Consider the following 15,832-nt stretch of genomic DNA (forward strand, 5'->3'; position numbering starts at 1 on the left):
GATGAGGGCATCCCAAGGAGGCAACGTTCGGGATGCAGCCTCCCGCTTAGAGGCCAGCAAAGGTTGTCTATGGAGAGCTTCAACCCCAGGAAAGGCTGACTGGGAAACTCCAGGGCTTTCTCCCCACCTGTCAACATCCTTCAAAACGTCAAATCCATCTTCCATCTTCCCAAATCATGGGATTTAATTACTGGTGGAGGTAAAAGCACTTTGTTGATTTTAAGGTGCCTTATTTATCATTAGATTGTTCACTTATCATTAGCAGCAAAGCCTTTCAATACTACAAGAAGTTAAGGATGAGCATTTAATATATATTTCACAGAAGTCTTTCAGCTAGCTGAAAACACACAATCTACAAGAGATCCCCCAGTAATTTCTCAAATGCCCCCAAGGTCACAGTAATGCTTCCTGTGCCGGAAAACCTTGGTACTTTCGACTTGAATACCAGAGAATTCTTGGGCTTCCTAATTCGTGCTTTTGATCACAATCTACTTTCTCCCAGACCCAGATCCAGTTCCTTTAGGTCCTTAGCGATTGCTATTTGCAAGGTTAATTTTGTAAGGACGTTTTAAATAGTGACACGAGAAATGCCTCCCTGCTGGAAAAAGGGACTTTCAGACATCACACGAGGACCTCTGAGACTCATTTTCCCTTATGTGCAACCGTCCCCAGCCCACCATCCTCACCCTGCACACACACACACACGTCGTGATCACCCCAAGACAGGACCCGGCATACTGCATGCTTCATTAATTTGTTAACTTTTGTTTTAAACCAGAGCCCTCTTTCACTTCAAAAGCTAAGAGAAGCGTGCAGGTAACTTCACGTGAAAGACAAAGTGACAAAAAGAACTTCCTTTAGCAATAACTCTCATACTCTGGATTGCTGTGGGTTACTTTTGACATGAAAATACACGACTACAAAACAAACAAACGAAAGACTGAAAAATACAACCAGTTTATTCTCTGGATAATTAAGTAAACCCTAAACTTAACCCCATGCCTGAAGATTATTCCTGGCACACGTTAAATCTATAAGGGTTTGTTCTTGGTTTTTAACAGTTTCTAGAGGGCTCTTGTAACTGCTATCACAAAGAAAAACTACGCTCCCTTGCAAAGATATGGCCACGGGCTTCCCTGGTGGCGCAGTGGTTGAGAGTCCGCTTGCCGATGCAGGGGACAAGGGTTCGTGCCCCGGTCCGGGAAGATCCCACATGCCGCGGAGCGGCTGGGCCCGTGAGCCATGGCCGCTGAGCCTGCGCGTCCGGAGCCTATACTCCACAACGGGAGAGGCCACAACAGTGGGAAGCCCGCGTACCGCCAAAAAAAAAAAAAAAAAAAGATATGGCCACTAATCACAAAGAGAAAAAATATATAACTGAGGGTCAAAAGCATGTTAAAATGTCTTACTTATCCAAGTGAGCCATCAAACCTTTTAATAAGAGTATAAGTAACAACCAATTCAGAACAGGCTGGCATGGCTTTCTTTCTCCTACTAGTCCAATGAACCATTTTATTCCTTGCAACTTTATGGCTGAAACTTACCTTAGTGTTAGCCAAGTAAGGATGGGATGCACGTGCACCTTTCTCTTTTCTAATAATTCTGTTCTTCCAGACCTAACGGTTTCTACAGTTTCCTCAGAAGAGGAAAGAGTTTCCAGTCCCACTGCTAACATTCTCACACACGGTAAAAGAAAGGCAGGCACGCATCTCCTACCTTCTAGGGCGGAAAGCTGCTGCTCCGCTTCCAGGTACAACTGGGAGAAGATGGGCCTGGGTACCAGGCTGTTGGAGCGCAGAGAGGCCTCGATGGAGCTGTGCAGGACCTCCTCAAACCGCGTCGTCTTCAGCTGTCCAGCGTAAGAGTTTCCCATCTCCAAGAGAGACGAAGCAGTCTTCTGTTTAAAATGGCATTTCAGTTTCAGTTAAAAAGCCTGACCCCGAGCGTGAAGCCCAAAGGTAGAAAGGATCCCCGCTGCAAGGAGGGGAGAGGGCCGCGTATCCCCGACTCAGCCAAAAGGAGGAGCAGACGGCTCTCAGCTACGGCTACTGCCGGGCAATTACAGGAAGTTATATAAGTAACAGCTTTCTCTAATTTAGCACTCAGAGAGCAGAGTCTGACACCTCTTAGGAGATGTTACTAGAAACTGGCTCTTAGTCATCTGCAGGTTTCACAGACCCCCAGCTTTTCCCTGAGTGGTGATCCTGCTTTTGAGAGACCCCAGACAAATGACGCTTTCTTTTCCCTGACTTGAAGAAGAATAGCCCTGTGCCACTTTATGTGTGTGACGGCGGCTGACAATGCAGCGACCCATGACAACCAGTCCCCAGTTTCAGGATTACGGGACTCGGCCTCCCCTCACCCTCTCAGGAGGAAGGCTAGCAAGCAGATTTCCCCTCATTGCCTCCTCTGCTAAAAGGCCAATTATGAACACTTCCTCTAAAATGTTTTTAGTTTATTATGTTTCCACTAGACAAGTGATGCAGAATTACATCTGGAAATCTGGAAATTACACAAGAGGGTGGAAAAGCAGGAGGAAAATCACTATGTCCATCCCCCAAGATAAACACTGTGATTTTTTTTTTTTGGTAGCAGCTTAAGATCCAATTCACATAACACCCCATTCATCCGCTATATGTAAAAGAGATAAACAACAAGGTCCTACTGTATAGCACAGGGAACTATATTCTATATCTTGTAATAACCTATAATGGAAAAGAATACAAAAAAGAAGATATATATGTATAACTGAATCACTTTGCTGTACACCAGAAACTAATACATGTTAAATCAACGATGCCTCAATTTTTTAAAAAAAAGGTACAACTCAATGGTTTTCAGTATATTCCCATGTGGCACAACCATCACACAATTGATTTTAGAACACCGTCACTACCCCCGAAAGAAATCTCATACCCTTTGGCTGTCACCCCTAAGTCCCCAATCCTCCAGCCATAGGCAGCCACTAATTTACGTTATGTCTATTAGACATATTAACAGAATCATACAGTATGTGGTCCTTCCTTCCGTTAGCGCAACGTCTTTACCATTCCTCTGTGTTAAGCACGCGTCAATACTCCATTCTCTCTGATACTTTGATGCATTCTTTCCAGACTTAATTCTCTGGGGCACAGGAGGGAGCTGGGAGACTGTATCCACATGGTAATAATCCCTTTATGATACAATTTTTGATTCTGCTCTTTTCATCTGACATAAACATTTCATCCAAACCTCTTACAAATGCTGTTAGAAGCAGTTTAATGGCTGCATCGCATTCCATTGAGTGAAGGTTCAGGTATTTGCTAAGACATTTCTCTGGGATCAGACATATGGTTAAACCCCTATATTTAGTGCTTCCTAAGAACGGGCATTTAAATGTATATTCCTTCCTAACGTTTTCTGTTTAGTTTCTATTTCATTTCGTTTTTGGTTTAGATCTCCCTTTTTCTCTTTCCTTTTGGTTTAATTTGCTGTACTTTTACCAAACGTCTAAAAATGACTCTTTCATCATCATCTTTATTTTCCATCTTACTGCTTTGATAAGGAAGATATTTAGGGCTATACATTTTCCTCTGGGCGCCTCTTGTGCTGTGGCCCCTAGGTTTAGTGTAAAGTGTTCCCCTTTAGACAGTTTATGATCTCCCTTTTGAGTCCCTTTTTGATCCTATAATTACCCAGGAACATAGGTTTAATTTCTAAATAGTCTGAATTTGGGAGGAAGAAGGATTAGCCTGATATTATTTATTTCTAATTTTTATTGGATAATCACGACTGTGGCCTTTAAAAACTCTACTTTTAAAATTTGTTAAGGGTTTCTTTTTGACAGGTGCCAGATGGATTTTTACAAATATGCTGTCATATGAGAAAAGATTAAACTCTCTTCAAGGTATGAAAGTAGACTATTCAACTTTTCTACATCCTCATATATTTCCTGCCTCCTCTACTACTAATGTCCAAAGTGCCATTTGACTTCAAAATAGAACAAGGTGGGGAATTCCCTGGTGGTCCAGAGGTTAGGACTCCACGCTTCCACTGCAGAGGGCCCAGGTTCAATCCCCGGTTGGGGAACTAAGATCCCGCAAGTTGCAGCCAAAAAAAAAAAAAAAAAGCACAGATGCCATCCCCAACATGACCACAGGACACTGGCTTCCTGCTTCGTTACGGTGACACACACTCGGTCACACAAGTTGTGAGACTGGCTTCACATCCCAGGCACCTCCTTACACATCACTCTGACTGAAGACGTATCTAAGAAATTCCCCTTGTTCTTGTTCCGTAGGTGGCTAAGCAATTTCAAGATGGGACCGTTGGTGCCCTGAGGAGCTCTGGTTTCCCTCCTGAGGGTAAAATGGGGGTGTCGTCAGGTTGATTTTCTGCCTCTGTTGTAAGAAAGGTTCAGGCTTCCTTCTTCCAACTAAAAGTAAATGGAAACCATTAAACACTTCCTGCTTGGGGCAATAATTCCTGAGCACAGGGCCTCCCCTCGGTCAGCCCCTGCTTACAGCCTGGGGAAATGAGCTGGTGGGAGGATTGCTTCAGGAATTAGCACGAACAAAAAGAAAGCGCTCCTGAAAGAGAGAGGGGAGCGGCTGGAGCCACCTAATAGCCTGAGTCAGAAGAGGCTCCCAGGCCCTCTGCCTTTTCTCTTGACCCGCAGCCTCCTTCAGTACGTAAATGAGGGATTACGGGCCACATGTGGGGACGCCTGTGTCTGTTTCCATTCAGGGTGGTCCATGGAAAGCTGCCGCCAATTACTAACATCACGAATGCCTCCTGTTTCTATAGATCTTTGTCTGAAGAGCTTAACGCACACAGAAAGCAGCTCTACTTCTGGCCCATTTTACCTGGAGCCCCTGCAGAATGATGCTCAACGGTTGAAAGAAATGCTCGGGGCATCCAGACCCTCCCTTCCCAAGGTCCTGGGCCGCTCACCTGGCAGCGGATTGGCACCCTGAGCCCAGAGGGCTCCAGCGGCTAAGGCAGAGCGATGCCTGGTGTGGACAGAGCAGGAAAGAGGACGGAAGAAAACTAATACTGTCCGGCTCCCGTGTGCCAGGCCCCCTGCTCAATACACTTGGTAGCCGTGTGAGGGATATTACGAAGCCCATCACAAAGCTGGCAAATCCTAGTCTCAGAGATGATAAGTAACCTGAAAGAACTCTTGTTGGAAGAAAACAGAATTCGGGGTTGGGGGAAAGAGAGGGGAAGGGGAGGGAAGGAGGGTAGGAGGGAAGGAGAAACACAAAAGGGACAAGGGCATAGACAGAAGAGCGCTCACACTCAAAAAAATGGAAATTGTGGGCTTCCCTGGTGGCGCAGTGGTTGAGAGTCCGCCTGCCGACGCAGGGGACACGGGTTCGAGCCCTGGTCCAGGAAGAGCCCACATGCCGCGGAGCGGCTGGGCCCGTGAGCCATGGCCGCTGAGCCTGCGCGTCCGGAGCCTGTGCTCCACAACGGGAGAGGCCACAGCGGTGAGAGGCCCGCGTCCCGCAAAAAAAAAAAAAAAAAAAAAAAATGGAAATTGTATTTTACAACCTTAAGCAAACATCAAAGCTTTAATGTCTAGAAGCAAAAAATGAGAGAGACAATGACCCCACTCCCGATCTAATGAGGCATTTGAAATCCTGAGTAAATGCTGGTAACTGGAGATGGGGAAGGAAACTGAGAATCGTACGACAATGCTCTGGCCCTTTCTGTTAGTCCTACTGGACCGCAATCAAATGGTGTGGAAAATTCCTACCTACACCTGGCAATGCTCCAGCTCACTGACAAGACCACCTGCCAGTGAGGAGTCAGGGCTCAGAGGGCAGACAGAGCAGGCTGAGATGGAGGCCCGCTGGCGTGCTAGGATCCCACAACTGTCACACGGGGAACTAAAGAGCCAGAGAGAGGACAGCCTCGCTCAGGGTCAAAACACCAAAGCCAAACTCCTCCCCAAAGCCTCGTGGATCCAGGGCGACACCTGTGACCTCCCGGGACTGGGTTCTGCCACTCGCTCCCTGGGTTCAGCCCCTTTGCTCATCTCCTGCTGCAGTTACTCAAGTCTGCAAACTGCGGGGATTCCTTTCCCACCCTGACACGTCACACTCTGCTGCCTGCCTTCCAAGGCCTGGCCCAGCCCCTCCCAATGCTGGTGTGTGACGCTCTTCAACCACAGAATCTGGAGCAGTGCCCATCCCCACAGCGACGACGGTCAGACCACGGCCTTCACCTTAATGCACAGGAGCCTGGTATAGTAGACAGAGAGAGCATGTGTGGCTCACCGGGCCTCGGTATTCTCATCTGTAAAATGGGCTCTTTGAAGGACTCTCTGGTCATCACAGAGAGCAGAAGACACGGAGTGTGAAAGTGCCTAGCAGAGCACCTGGTAGTCAGTGCACGACCATTCATTTCTAGCTAAATCTGAACAGGTGTGAAAAGATAAGAACTTCAAATCATAAATGACAAGGGACAAAATAGTGCTATAGTCCATAATTCCTACAACGTAAGGTGGGGGCAGGGGTCTTGGGGAGAATCAGTGAGAACTCAGGCGGTCCAAAGGGGCTGGTACCCAAAGTGGGCCAAAAAGGAAGAGTAGGATATTTTGGGCCAAAAATTGGGACTAACATTTGGGAAAGAAACAGGAGGGTACACAGGCAAGAAAGCTCCACGAATATACACATGCTGTAGAAAAAGAAAATAAGTGCATTTGATGAGTAGTAAAGGTGGCACCACGACAGGAAAAAAACGAAAACTGAGGGTAAAAATTAGACATTGTTTTAGGAGGCAACAGCCCTGAAGCTTCAGAACTAGGGATTTATGTTGCTAAAGGTGATATTTTAAGCAGGTCAGCTGGACAGGGATGTTTGGAACAAAATTGGAGGGAAGACCCAGAGGCAGGAGGCCTGGTGGAGATAAATTAGGAGCTTGGGATTAACATACACACACTATTGTATATAAAAGAGACAAATAACAAGGACCTACTGCAGAGCACAGGGAACTCTAGTCAATATCTCATAATAACCTATGATGGAAAAGAATCTGAAAAGAATAGAGATATATATATATAAATATGTATAACTGAATCACTTTGCTGTACACTTGAAACAACACTGTACATTAACTATACTTCAATAAAGAAATAAAAATAAAAACAGCATTTGCTCACTTCCTGTCTCTGTGTCACATTTTGGTAATTCTCACAATATTTCCAACCCTCCGCCAGCAAAAAGATTTTGACTCACTGAAGGCTCAGATGATGGTTCTCATTTTTTAGCAATAAAGTACTTTTTAATTGGGATACATACATTTTTTAAACAAAATGCTATTGCACACTTAATAGACTACAGTATAAACATAACTTTTATATGCACTAAGAAACCAAAAATTCATGTGATTCACTTTATTGCAGTGGCCTGGAACTGAACCTGAAATATCTCCAAGGTGTGCCTATAACTATTTTGGAAGATGGGGAAAGGAAAAAGATGGATACACACACGTTTGGTGGGGAGGAGGAAAGAGGTGTGAGAACCCTCAATTCTCATTCCACGGTAAGAATGAAAAGATGGTCTCGGAATAATCAAGAAAGTGCAACATCAGTTATTACTTGTAAATAAAGAGGTAAATTCCAGAAAATTAAAGAAAAGAAAGAATTAAGAGATGGTTGCCTCTACGTAGCAGGCATTGGAGTGGAAATAGGTGAGAAGGAGATCACTGTTTTTCATTTTAAAGCTTATAACATTTAACTTTTTAGACTGTATGCATTTTTACATTTATTAAAAGCTGAAGGTTACATTTTTAAAAATTAATGAAATGCAGGCTTTATGCATATCCATTTTTATAATGGATGATGGACATCACACAGCACCTCAGTAGGAGAGCAACTGAAGATCTTGGTGAACTACAGACCTACAGCAAAGGCAGGCCACCCTGCTAAGCATCTCCACAAGCATCACTGAATTTAATCCTAGCAACAATCCTTTCTGGTCATTATTTCTCTCCCTACTTGTATCCTTATTTTACAGATGAAGAAACTAAGGCTCAGGGAGGTTGGGAGACCTGTCTAATGACACACAGCTAGTGCCTGGTCTGGAATTAAAAGCCCATCTCCAAGAATCTCTTCCATGACAAGTAGTATTTAAGAAGTTTAAACTAGTAGAATTGAAAAATCTCAGACATCCTCGGTTTAAAGGTTATAAACTTGTATTACCATTACCTTCTAGTGTTTTTTTCCAGTCGCATCAAGACATTTCCCAATTTTACAGAATGCTATGGTATTCCTCAAAACTTCTAGAGGATGGCACTGGAGGGTCGGCCTCACGACACAAAGCATGCACACACACCCAAAGTTGGACATCCTCCCAGGCTAAGTGTTCTTGCTGGTACTCTGGGAGTAATTATTATTACTGCAGTTATTACACAGCAATTATTACACAGCAATTAATGCTGCAATTATTCATAGGAGAAGGTTCATAGGAGGTTCATATTCATAGGAGAGAAGGTTCATATTCATAGGAGAAGGTTCTACCTATACTCACTGAACCACATGACCGACCTTATAAAGTCCCTATTATAGTACTTACATACATAGTACAGCATTACATCCAAAGTGAACCAAAAAAATATATAAAAACCTCTGTTCATATCTATTTTACCTAACCATTATATTATTTTTCAGTGTATGTTTTATAATGTAAATAATATACAGCGGTCCATGTATGCAATTTATGCATCAATAGACAGATATATACATACATATGAGGGGCGACCCGAGTTTGAATGAAAGAATAAGGAAACCAATATTTGTTTAGTATCTCCTTTGTGCCAGCAGTTCTGTGACAAAAGTACTATTGTCTTCATTTTGCAGGTGAAGAGACTGTGTCTGGGGTTTAAAAGCATCGATCGTCTTCACATCGTTATTATTTCCTTTAGCAACAGAAACCCCAAGAACATTTTACGTAATAATCAAAATAATAGTCATCACTTACGAGGGCCACTTTGTGCAGACACCGTTCTTAGTTTACATTTATCATTTATTTCATTTTCACCATGGCCCTAAAATGCACATAGCATGGTTCTCATTTTATATATTAGGAAACTGAGGCAGGATGAGATTAAGTGACTTGTGCAAGGTCTCACATTTGGGACAATTTTAGAATGTCGAATAATGGCCCAAAGCAAGGGAATCTTTGCTTTCAATGACGTCGGTGACTTCAGAAAAGGGAGCATTTTCTAAAGTTCTTGTTTTTTGTTTTTGTTTTTTTAACGGTGTTCACTTGTCCGGCCATGCCAAAACTTTTGGTTAGAAGAGGACTGCCTTAGGTTCTTCCTTAGTGGTACTTTACCAAGAGGGGGGCTGCCATGACAAGAAAACACAGCATCAGCAAATGAAAAGCCCCATTTAAAAAGGTACATTTCTAGGGCTTCCCTTGTGGCGCAGTGGTTGAGAGTCCGCCTGCCGATTCAGGGGACGCGGGTTCATGCCCCGGTCCGGGAAGATCCCACATGCCGCGGAGCGGCTGGGCCCATGAGCCATGGCCGCTGAGTCTGCGCGTCCGGAGGCTGTGCTCCGCAACGGGAGAGGCCACAACAGTGAGAGGCCCGCGTACGGCAAAAAAGAAAAGGTACATTTCTAGCCAGACAAAGAAAACCAAGAGCGTTCTAAAAATGCTACGTGAAGACAGGTCTCCCCGAGGGAGGAAGGCGAGCAGGCTCACTGCTGCTTCACGAGACAGGCAGAACACACAAATAATCAGCGGGCCGGCCCGCTGGGGCCTGGACAGTGTCCGCCTCCCCGACAGCCCGACTGGCCCTTTCCTGGAGATTAAACCAGGGATTAAACCAGACTCCAGCCCTTTCAAAGAAAAACATTCTCGTTCCGGCCTCTCCTTGAAGTGACCTTTTTCCTTTTTCTTTCTTTTTTTTAAAGAATAGACTATCAAAAGTTTTGGGGAATACACTGGCAGTCCAGTGGTTAGGACTCCGTGCTTCCACTGCAGGGGGCACAGGTTCCATCCCTGGTCGGGGAGCTAAGATCCCACAAGCCACGAAGTGTGGCAAAAAAAAAAAAAAAAAGAATATCAAAAGTTTTGCCCAAGAGACAGAAAATCCATTTCACTTAAAAAGCTCACTGACACTGGGAACCCTGAAGAGCTCTGTGTCCAGCTAAACTCTGGGTCCACAAAGATTTTCCTGTTCCTTTCTGAGCACCTTTCAGCTTTGCCTTTTATCGGTCAGGTACGCAGGCACCTCTGCTTAAGCCCAGAGCTCGCATCTGTCAACAACAGTTATTGGTTCCTGGAATGGCTGGAACTCGCTTCCGAAGGATGCCGCCCAGCTCTGTGTATCCCTGGCTGCTGCGCACTGGCCATTCTGCTCATAAAAATAAAACTACCACCTCCCCTTGCTGCTCACCCAACAGAGCCGGCTCTCCCCTCCCCCAGAGGGATCTCTGCTAACCCGTAGAGGGATCCTCACCCACATCCCGTTTCCTCCAGACGTCCAGAGGCGCACATCGTTGGCTGGGTCCCTCTGTGTGTGGAGACTGAGGCCAGCGATGTGCTGGGGGCAAGCTCTTGGTTTCTCAGCCATGGTGTCGACTTAGATCAAAACCAGCAGGACTCTCAGAGAGGACCCTGCAGGTCCCTTTGAGTTATAAGATAATAAACCCCTCAGGAAAGTTGGACTTCACCAACTTCAAACAATTTTTCAAATGCAAAAGCGTTCATGATCTGCCTGCTGGGTAGTAAAAAGCATGTACTTTGGAATAAGGCCACCAGGGGCTTCATTTATGACTATGGTTCTTTTGAGCTGTGTGGCCTTGGGCAAGTTACCTAACCTCTCTGAACCTCCATTTCTTCACTTGTAAAATGAGTATAATACGAACCACCTCCCAGAGTTGTAATGAGGGCTAAGTGAACTAACATATATAGAGTTGTTGGCACATAGTTGATGTTAATAAACTCTAGTTTTCTCTCTTAAATTGGAATTAACGGATCCTAATTCTAATTTCTAGATGCTAACCAGAGATCTTGACTTAACTTGACTCACTGTACTCCGATAGCAATAATTAAACTGGCTTCCTTTAGGGGTACACCAATTGCAATGTGCCTATGCAAGTAGATGGCATTTCCACACGGCTTATCCCCCTTTCTCTCAAGACTTGAAGCCGCTTGACAACAGAAACTATTCTAGTCACTTCTTTATTTCCCATAAATACTGCAGGTCCCGGATAATAACTCCTAAAAGGAGGCAGAGGGAGACGGAAAGGGAGAGGGAGACCACCTGTTCAAGGTTATAGTGAGGACGGCAAAGAAACGGAGCGTGGTCCTGCGTGAAAGCATCATGGAGACTCAGAAGTCCCAGGTGTACCACGTAGACGCACCTGAGGTTTTCATTTCGGACCCCAGGATGCCATCGCTGTTCCAGTTCCAGAAAGTGTATTAGCTAATGCCTCCCTGCCCCAGGTATTACCTGAACTCACCTGTTTTCCATCCCAAGCAGGGTCAGAGGGGAGCCCTTCCCGTGAGCATCGAAGTTCAAGATGTGCACTTCTGTTCTTTCCTCATGAACACTCTGCTACCCCGCGGGCCCTGTTTGTGCCTGTTCTTCCCTGGGCTCACACGGAGGCCAACGTTCATGGCTTCCTCTCCTCCACCCCCAGCGCTCTGCACACACCTCACTGGGCTCCGGGTTTCTCCCCCTAAAGCCACACAGGGTGTGTCTGCATTTCCCCCCCTCCTCGGGGGCTTGAAATGCTGGATGAAGCCGCCAAGCTCACTCATCCCCATGGAGCCCAGAACAGTTTCTTCGGAGCAGATCTGGCAAAGGATCAGCCGTTGACTTGGCTCATTACCCCAGGCGGCCAGAGACCCCGCTCGCCCTCCACCCGGGCCACCCCAGGCTCAAAGAGAAGACACAGCTGGAGGCCTTCAAGGTCTCAGAACCAAGTTCATACAGCTAGGTCTGTCCTAAGCCACAAATCGACAACTCCGAGCCTGTTCTCTGCTTCATGAGAAACAGTGAACCTTCCTCTTAGATTCATGGTTTTGCCCTAAAGTTAAATGCTTAAATAGTCTAATTTGGAGACACGGCAGTAATATTTCATTCCTACTTGGGTGAAAAGCTAAGGGTGAAAGTGAAAGACACAGAGTCCCTGACCTGGAGAAACTCACAGGTAGGGAGGAAGTACAGGTAAACAAGGCAGTGTGACCGTTGCCTTAGCAGGGATTTAGGCAAGAGGGCAGCTCCAAAGGAAACAGAGATGGGCATGGAAGGTTCTATCTCAAGTCAATCTCAGGGTAACTCCCAGAAGAGCTGAATCTGGGGGATAAGCACAGGTTTGCCAGCTGAATATAAGAAAGGGCATTCGGGCAGGAGGTGGGCAACACACCCAGGCTTGACCCGGGGGTGACACCCACATGTGATTGGGGAACACAGGTCCTTCCAGATGCTGGAGCATGGTAGGGGGCGGGGGGGGCAGGTATAGGAGGGTGATGAGGGCCAGTCTAGACTAAGCCCTGTGAACACACATTCAGATTTAACCCTGTAGAGTCAGGCAAGGACTTTAAGATGGCTGGATCAGACTGTGAGAGAGATTCCCTAGGCTTCCTAAGGAGTATAGGAGAATACTGCAGTACACTGGGACTCAAGGAGGACACAAAGACTGGCTCATGTGGAGGCTGAGGAAGAGGGGAGACTGGGCTTTGGAAAGAGGAGGAAGTCGGTGGTGTCATCATCGCAATGCAGGACAGGGGCCGTGGGAGGTCTGAGGTACCCCACGCGCCGGGTGCTCAGGACCCTCCAGCCATCCCCTGGCTTGCCATCTGTTCCCTCACAAGCATCCGCTGAGCTACGTGCAAAATGGGGCTGGTACCCACTTGTCTTTGTCCTCTGTCTCCTCTCAGCCTCGCCTGGAGAGGTGACCGAGAACAGAGAAGAAAGCGTCCATGCCCTGGAGTCAAAGCCGGAGTTCAAGTCCATGAAAGAGAAGACCCATGCACAGCCCCCGCCAGGTCTCTCTTCCCCTCCCTTTGCCATCTGCCTCCATTCTGAATCACATCCAAAACACATCTGTGGTCCTCAGACCCTCCCACCTGACCCTCTCCGGAGACAGCCCTCCCCCGGAATCCCTGCTGACCTCAGGGCCTCCCGGAAGGTAACCACCAATGCCCCAAATTCCAGCTCAGATCTGAGCTGCCACTAACCCCGTTCCTTCCTTCTCCCACATCCCTACAGCAAAAGTTAAGAATCCTTCCACCGACACACAAGTATGGTGATTTATTTCTTATGAGACCAAAGTTTCAGAAAACAGAACAAAAGCAAAAGCCCTGTCAAGACTGCATTTCCAATCTCCTCCTGTACCTCCCGCAGCACGGTGGGCCCTCGCGTATGAGGAATGGCTGTGATGCTTTGGGAGACGAGGAAGAATATATGATGTGACCATAAACGTATTCAGACGGCAGGATGGTCTCCTACAAACTCTTTGAGGTCCTCCCGGCAGGAAACAGCATTCTAATGTAGATTTCTGAGATTTTCCCTGGAGGAACTCATAAACTCCACAGGTGCTGTTTAATGACGAAAAGCTGAAAAGCCGGGCTAAGGGCTTGACTTCTACCTAATCTGCTTGTCTCTCTAACCGGGACTGTCCTCTCTCAGCCGCCAGAGCACCGTATGCCACCCAGACATCTGTCCACACAAGGTCAGATGACGCCTTCCTCTGGGACCACCCTTAAGCTCTCTGGAATGGAACGACAAAGCAAGCACGATGTCCCCACCCCCAGTTGCAGGGAGAACTGAATGGGAGAGAAGCAGCTTCTGAATAAAGCCAGGGAAGATTTTCAGGGAAGAAGAAACTATGGAAAAACCTCTCCAGAGCCCACCAGGCAGGATCCAGAGAGTATTTCCTTAGCACATCATTTACAACTAGACTCGCTTCTGCTTGGTGTCCGCCTTGTGCAAAACTAATTAGTTCTAACCCCTTTAGATACCATTTTCAACAGCAAAATCAGGAAATTAGTTCATTAAGTGGATTCACTCAGCTTATTGAAAACGCAAATGCTTTGCCATTATTCCGCTTGACACGGGCCGGTGCCACCTCTATCATCAGCCAGAACGCCAACGCCAACCTCTCCAACCCCCCAAAGCGGTGCTCCGCTCCCAACATCGAACACACCGTACCTTACAAGAAGCTGGTCATTTCGGGCAACCAGAAACCAACCAGCCAGAAACAGGCTGAGCCCAGCGAAGGGCGAGCGCTTGCTGAGCCCCTGCCTCCCGGGCTGTGCCTCTGATCGTGCAGGGAGCCCTTAATGCCCCCAAGAACAGTGCCAAGCGCTCGGTCAGCCTGACACCCTGGCTCCCTGGCCCCTGCCCTGGGAGGCAGAGGCAGTCAAGCCAGCCAGGGGAAAGGTTTCAAAGGCAGTATCTGCTCCCGAGGCTACGACAACAACCAGGAGGGAAAAAAAAAAAAAAGCCAGCAGCAGACTTTCCAAGTTGAGCTCCCTCTGCCCCAGGCTCCTGCTGGGTCAGATGGCAAATGCCATGGTTTTCCATCTTCTTAGCGCTGAAGCGTTTTACTGGGTCAAAGTGCTCACCACGCAGGTACATACCAATCTGTCAGTCTAACCACCAGCAGTTAAACCGTGTCTTTTCAAACATGAAAGTTTTGTACTTGGCCTGGAACCGTGTCCTCCTGCGCAGAGAACAAAGGGTCAGGGAAGAGCACGGGCTTTGCCATGGGAATCGGGCAGCCCGCTTGGCCACGGGAGGACCGCGGGTGTGGCACTGACCCCGAGAAGCACGTGGCCCTCCAAACAACCGCCTCTGTGAATAGCAAGGAACACAACCCGGCCAGGAGAAGTCCCCTGAGAGTCACAGCGGCTAGTTCTTAAACTTATTGTATTTAAGTCATTTCTACCATGCTGGAAATCATGAAAACACCAGCTCTTGTCGGGACCTTCCTACACATTCCTGTTGCAACTAACATTTGGAAATCTGGGAATCGTGCTCAAATCCTAACTGAAAAAGGGAAGACAAGAAATCATGGGAGCCCCCTTCATTTGCGCTAAATCCCTTTAACTTTGATTTTTATCTTCTTTCCACGGTCTTTTACTTGCCCACCAAGAGGACATGGGTAGGACCCAGGGAGATCCACGTCATCTGCCTTTTGTGCCAAGGCCCAAAGGACTGGATTATTCTTGTTGGTGCCCCAGTCAGCAAAGAGAGTTCGCAGCTGTTTCGAGTCCCCATCCTCAATACCACCATGCGGTGGAAGGAAGAGCCCCATGTCTCGGACCTACTCTTCCCCAGGCTGAGCCCCATCTCCCTAGCAAGGCAAGGGGAAACCCCACCTGCCCCCAGGCCTTCACAGACGGGCAGGGCCGCGCCCCCTGGTGGCTCTGCTTGAATGAGGCTGCAGGAGTCGAAGCAAAGCCTGGCGTGGCTTCACTCATGGCGGGGCGGTGGCAGCTCAGGTGTGAGGACGCTTGGGGACTGGAGAGGGGGTGACCCTGCATGGAGTGCCTATCACCGTCCACCGCTCAGAGCACTGTCTGTAATGGTGGGAAACTGGACACCACAGAAATGTCCAACAGGAAAGGGAGGTTTAATGCACATGCATTATCCACATGCATGTGGCTTTGTGCATGAAGTTTGTTTTTGTGTTTTTTCCGATTGTGGGAAGAGTAGCTGACGGTTGAAATTGGAACTTTTTATCCAAAATATAATATCTGATATCCACATGCATGTGGCTTTGTGCATGAAGTTTGTTTTTTTGTTTTTTCTGATTGTGGGAACTTGTAAGAGTAGCTGACGGTTGAAACTGGAACTTTTTTTTAAAATTATTATTTATTCA

General features: G+C 47.0%; 1 protein-coding gene and 1 pseudogene across 1 annotated transcript in view; one reads left to right on the forward strand and one right to left on the reverse strand.

Annotated features, from left to right (window-relative positions):
- The window catches only part of GREB1 (growth regulating estrogen receptor binding 1), an 82,266-nt gene extending 67,857 nt beyond the window's left edge, over positions 1-14,409 (reverse strand). The window contains exons 1-2 of the mRNA XM_067703682.1: positions 14,158-14,409; positions 1,717-1,897 (exon numbers count right to left, since the gene is read on the reverse strand). Coding sequence (XP_067559783.1) covers positions 1,717-1,873 — 157 coding nt within the window. The 5' untranslated portion in view covers positions 1,874-1,897; positions 14,158-14,409. The remainder of the gene's footprint in view (positions 1-1,716; positions 1,898-14,157) is intronic.
- LOC137205561 (RNA-binding protein FXR1 pseudogene) overlaps positions 11,323-15,832 on the forward strand; it is a 49,086-nt pseudogene continuing 44,576 nt past the window's right edge.

The sequence above is a fragment of the Pseudorca crassidens genome, chromosome 14 (genome assembly GCF_039906515.1).
Source record: "Pseudorca crassidens isolate mPseCra1 chromosome 14, mPseCra1.hap1, whole genome shotgun sequence".
NCBI lineage: Eukaryota > Metazoa > Chordata > Mammalia > Artiodactyla > Delphinidae > Pseudorca > Pseudorca crassidens.